Genomic DNA, 5,402 nt, shown 5'->3' with positions numbered 1-5,402 from the left:
CTGTTTGAACAAAGGACGCTGTAGAAGTATGACTCATTCCTCGAGTGCGTGTTATGACTAAGCTGGTTTTCTACAGCTCACCGTAGTAATACGAGGAATCCATGTTTGCTGCCTGGAAGAAGCTGAAAGATAAATATGTATGTAACACGGCTAACATGTCGAACAGTTCATCTGAATTTTCTGGATACCTGAGAAAATTCAAATCAAATCAATGATTATTAGATGTGTTTGGTCTCCGCCCACCCCACCACTATGGTCACTGCCTACTTTGATGCAGAGCGTCTGAGCTTTGATGACAGCTACAAGACTGAAACACAGAGTGAGCGTCAGGCAAAACTCTAACATTATGAACTGAACTGCTGAGCATTTTAAGCTCATGTTTATGTAAAAATACTGAAGCTAACAGACGCAGGAAGTTTATTTTACATCCCTGCCTGGTGGGTTCTGGCTAAGAGCATAAAGTAGAAGCAAAGCATCGCTGCAAATAAGCTGTAGAGTAGAAACACGCTTGTCATGTGTACGCTCTGTGGTGACAGAAATAACACGGTGCAGAGACTAGAGCAGGTCGTGTCCATGTCGTGAAGGTGGGAAGAAGTTTATTAAAGAAAAGCTTTAAGGAGAGAAGAGCTGCCACAGAGTGATGGAGCAACAATAAAGGAGTGAAGAAACTGAAGTGAGGATGCGTCGCTATTACCTACTGTACACAAACAGCTGCCAGAGCGTTCACACAGTTCAATGAGTGATTTTTGCAGCCTGGTAAATCTGATTTACAAAGTTGTAGTTGGACCCAACATGTAACTACCCGTCTGTAAGTAACTGGTCAGCACATTCACTCGGTTGTTTTGTGAGGCTGTTAAAATAGTAGTAAAACACATCTCCTGGTTTACTTTCTGACTAAACGGTGAAAACCCAGCAGTTCCATCATTACACAGTCTGCCTCAGCTGCTAGGCTCTCTGACCACAACTACACCACACCTTTCAAATTCAGCCGCTGTGGGCCGAGGTCGTCTCACGTTGAGTCAGCACGGCGGTTTGATGGACAGCTCTCATAAAAGTCCAAATGAACCTTATATTAATGGTTAAAGACATTGTAGATCTAAAAGTGTACATCCAGGTCAGTGTGATCTTAAGATTTCTTTATTTTTAAAGAGTCAGTGAGAGATTACTGACAGAAAACGAAGAGAGTGTAAGACATCAGAAGAATGTAGGTAAAGTATTAAGGAGGAGGAAATGTCCCTTCCTTTGTCTGTATCTGTTTAATTTGGAAAGTGTTAACTTCACTCTGAAGGGACGAACTTGAACTCATCCAGTAAATGAAGTGCGTCTGTTTTCAGGCTGCACTATAGACCTGTGTGACCGTCAGTGTAATATCCATGAGTTTGATTCATGTCTGCACTCAGATGATCGTGTGTTTGTAGGGAGTTTGAACTTCAAGTAGCTCATGTTTCCAGCTGTTGTGATCTGTTAGTCACATCTGTCTGAGTCTAGAGAAGAACAGCTTTAAAAACTGATGACGTAATGTTCCAGCGATCGAACGATGCTTGTAGATGAAGTGATAACTCGGATACTCAGCTGCACTCATATTTTATTTTTCATTGTTGAATGTTTGATTTTCCTCACTGTGGGGACAGTGACTCGTAGATATCACAGAATATACGTTCGTATCTAAAGCTCGCTGGGCAGAGATCACCGAGCCACGGCGATTTTTTAACTCAGCTTTGTTTTTTGATGAATATGTTGCCACTTTTACTGTTGCATCACCAGCTCAAGAACAATGAGCCTGTTTAGAGCTTTCTAGAAACGATGACGTCGTGCTGTAGGTATGGACTTTGGCAGCAGGCGAGGGAGGATTTCAACATGTGCAAAATACCAAATGGTCTGCAAAATGTAACAAGTGCAGCAAATGAAACGTGACGGTAACAGATCAAAGCTCAGTTTATCTGAACAAAGTCGACGCCCATCAAATATTTCAATTTCATTCACTTGCATTTCACCTTTAACCTTCATCATCATTCAGCAAATATGAATTTATCACCCAATCAGGTTATTGTTTAGGACAGCAATGTGTGTGTGCGCGTGTTGAAGACAAAAAGACATTCATTACAGCAGTCACTCTGTTACGATTACACGGTGCACACTGGCTTCTTTTGCTGATAAAGGAGTCCAAAGGTCAGGGCTTGGGCGTCCTGGCACAACGATCATGTAAGTGCAGAAAAAAGAAATCAATAATGAAAGAGCGAAGGCCGGGAGGGGGCTGGGATCAAACGCTGTGGATCTCCGAGCTGCTTTACTCTGAGCTTATTGGCAAGCTGAAATAAAGTTTGGGTATAACCCAAAGCTAGGAGCGCGGCGCTGACATTTGTAATCACATGCCCCAAACAGCGACTCCTCTTCAGCTGTATCAGTTACCAGGAGCTGATGTAGCTGCCGCCTTTGTCCAGGAGGCAGCCAGTGCAGATCAGCTGGCTCTGCCCCTGAAGGAAGCAGATCACAGCTGCACGACAACAACCGCCTCTTTGGGCCTCTGCAGCTAAAAACAAACAGGCTAAAAAAGCTCTGTCCTTCCCAGCTGCTCTAAAATGTTGAAAGAGGTCTTTTTTGTTCGTGTTTGCTGTTATTAGCCAATAAAGTCCAAATGTTTGAAGTCGACTGTCTATATGTTGTTGCAGCTTTGTGCTAATCTGGTTTTTACATCACTTCCTGTGGAAACATTGCACCAAGAGAAGAAATGGCTGTCACTCTGTTTTGTCTTCCTTCTTGTCATATTCTTGACATTTTTTTATTTCTGCTTGCCCTCTAATTAATCTAAGGAGCTTGCAAAGAAAAGCGTCTGGACTTCTTTGAGTTGCTTGAAGACGTTTCACCTCTCATCCGAGAAGCTTCTTCAGTTCTAAGGGTCAAATGGTGGAGAGTCCCAGATATAAACCTAGTGGGAGTTTCCCCCCACAGAGGGACAAAAGGACCCCTGATGATCCTCTAATCGCCTGAGCCAAGGTGTGAAACTGGGTGTGGGTCCCAATCAGCCAGAGTTTCAGGTGTGTTTATTGTGAAACCTGGCCCCACCTTATCATGCGAATTCCTGAGGTCAGATGGCCCAGGATGTGAGTGGGCGTTAAGGCGTCTGGGGAGGGATCTCAAAACTGGATTATAGATGGCAGAGAGTTGGTGTCATAAGCCCCGCCTCTGTTCAAAGATGGTCGCTCACAGTGGACATAGATGGCTTCTTTCACTCCTCTTTCAAACCATCTGTCCTCTCTGTCCAAAATGTGAACATTGGCATCCTTGAAAGAGTGACCTTTGACCTTTAGATGCAGATGGACTGCTGAGTCTTGTCCTGTGGAGGTGGCTCTTCTGTGTTCCGCTTGTGAAGTGGCTGTTTGGTCTCTCCGATGTAGATCGGTTGGTTTACGACACCAACTCTCTGCCATCTATAATCCAGTTTTGAGTTCCCTCCCCAGACGCCTTAACGCTCACTCACATCCTGGGCCATCTGATCTCAGGAAATCACATGACAGGGTGGGGCCAGGTTTCACAATGAGCTCACCTGAAACCCTGTCTGATTGGGACCCACACCCAGTTTCACACCTTGGCTCAGGCGATTAGAGGATCATCAGGGGTCCTTTTGTCCCTCTGTGGGGGGAAACTCCCACTAGGTTTAAATCTGGGACTCTCCAGCATTTGACCTTAGAACTGAAGAAGCTTCTCGGATGAGAGGTGAAACGTCTTCAAGTAACTTAACGAAGTCCAGACGCTTTTCTTTGCAAGGACACACGTGTTACACGTGTACACATTTCGTGCTACGTCTGAAACTTTTACATTCTAAATATTTCTCACAAAGATGGTTTGATTACATTGTTTACACAGTGCTACACTGTTGTACTCCAGCGTCTCATAATCAGTATGATGCTCTTGTAATGCCACAGCCTCTTCACTCCACTGACAGCGCTAACCTGGAGCTGCCTCCCTGCTGTGTTTTCTTTCAGGCGGATGCTAAGATGGTGTGCGATGTGGTCAGTCGTATGGAGGACACGGAGCCTTACTCTGCTGAGCTGCTCTCCGCCATGATGCGTCTGTGGTCTGACTCGGGCATCCAGGAGTGCTTCAGTCGCGCACGAGAGTACCAGCTCAACGATTCAGCGCAGTAGTACGTCCATGTGGTTATTTCTGCGTGTTTTTGTTGTGAGGCTGTAAACATTATCAATATCAGTACTGAATCCATTATAACAAAAATAAAAACCTAAATCTGATCCAAAAGTTAGCTTAATGAAAAAGTTAGCAGTGTGCTAGCAGCCAAAGCAATCACAGGGAGGTTTTGCCAACTGGTTGGGGAACTGTGTGGTCTGTAGGTCAGTGCGACTTGGACCTTGTTTGCTTCATCTTACATTGACATCTTTATTTAATTACAGACATCTTTGAAGGATTACAAACACATCCAACACGGCCGACAAGTTAATGTTGCCGTCAACTGTCTGCAAAACCTCAGCACCTGGGACGTTTCCGGCTAATGCTAATAGCTTATAGCTAGCTTGCATGGTTAACAACCTGAGAAGCGTGCTGCCTGCAGTTGACCGCTGAACACAAGTTGCTGCGTAACTTTGGACTAAAGCAAATCGCTTCAAACTTTAAGCAACAGACAGTAAACTTTAGCATTTTGTGAATTTCGAGGAAAAAACTAGAAATCCCGTTTGATAAGACTGTCGGCTCAGTAGGGGGAACCCTGAGTTTAAGCATGATTCCCATCCCTTTGGTGGCTGTAGACACAAAGTGTTTGTAGTGATACCCACAGATGCACCAAATCATCACAGCAAATATATTTGTCTTTGTGTTTGCGTCAGCAGATCCCTGATTTACTGAGACCAGATGAATACATGAGTCATTAGTAGCTGCTACACCGCTTTAAACACAACACGTGAACTTAAACACATACACACTACTGTTTATTCATGCAATCATACCCCGCCTATTACAGTCAATCGCCATTACTGGGTCTCTCTTATGCTGAGTGCATGTGTAGGTAGGAAGAGAGAGAGAGCGAGTGGGTGGGGTAGAGAGGAAGAAGAAGCAGTCATTTCCCTCAAGTGCCATGTTTGTCGTTTAATTGTGTTTCTTACATCCAGTAAAATTACAGCACGACATAAAAAAAAAAGATCGTGGCAGAGGACTCAGTGAAAGTTACATGGATGTTATCATTTAAAGATACAGGCTGCGAGAGAAAAGGTAATAAAAGGTCACGTGAAGGACACAAGGCACGGCGAGAGAGCGAGAGAAATGGAGGAGGCAAAGTGAAGGATCCTTTGAAGGATTACAAACATACTCCTATCAGCATTTACATGTAATCAGTAACTTAAGTAACGTCCACTGTGTGTGTGTGTGTGTGTGTGTGTGTGTGTGTGTGTGTGTGT

The 5,402-nt window shown here is 44.2% G+C and overlaps 1 protein-coding gene across 3 annotated transcripts in view; it reads left to right on the top strand.

Annotated features, from left to right (window-relative positions):
• The window catches only part of LOC102196435 (guanine nucleotide-binding protein G(o) subunit alpha), a 96,164-nt gene that overhangs the window by 63,561 nt on the left and 27,201 nt on the right, over positions 1 to 5,402 (top strand). For all 3 annotated transcript variants that reach the window (XM_005754066.2, XM_005754064.2, XM_005754065.2), the window contains exon 4: positions 3,984 to 4,144. In XM_005754066.2, the coding sequence (XP_005754123.1) occupies positions 3,984 to 4,144 (161 nt within the window). The remainder of the gene's footprint in view (positions 1 to 3,983; positions 4,145 to 5,402) is intronic.

Source organism: Pundamilia nyererei, unplaced genomic scaffold (assembly GCF_000239375.1).
Source record: "Pundamilia nyererei isolate P.nyererei 1_Seehausen unplaced genomic scaffold, PunNye1.0 scaffold00503, whole genome shotgun sequence".
Taxonomy (NCBI): Eukaryota; Metazoa; Chordata; class Actinopteri; order Cichliformes; family Cichlidae; genus Pundamilia; species Pundamilia nyererei.
This window is presented reverse-complemented; position numbering and strand designations above follow the sequence as displayed.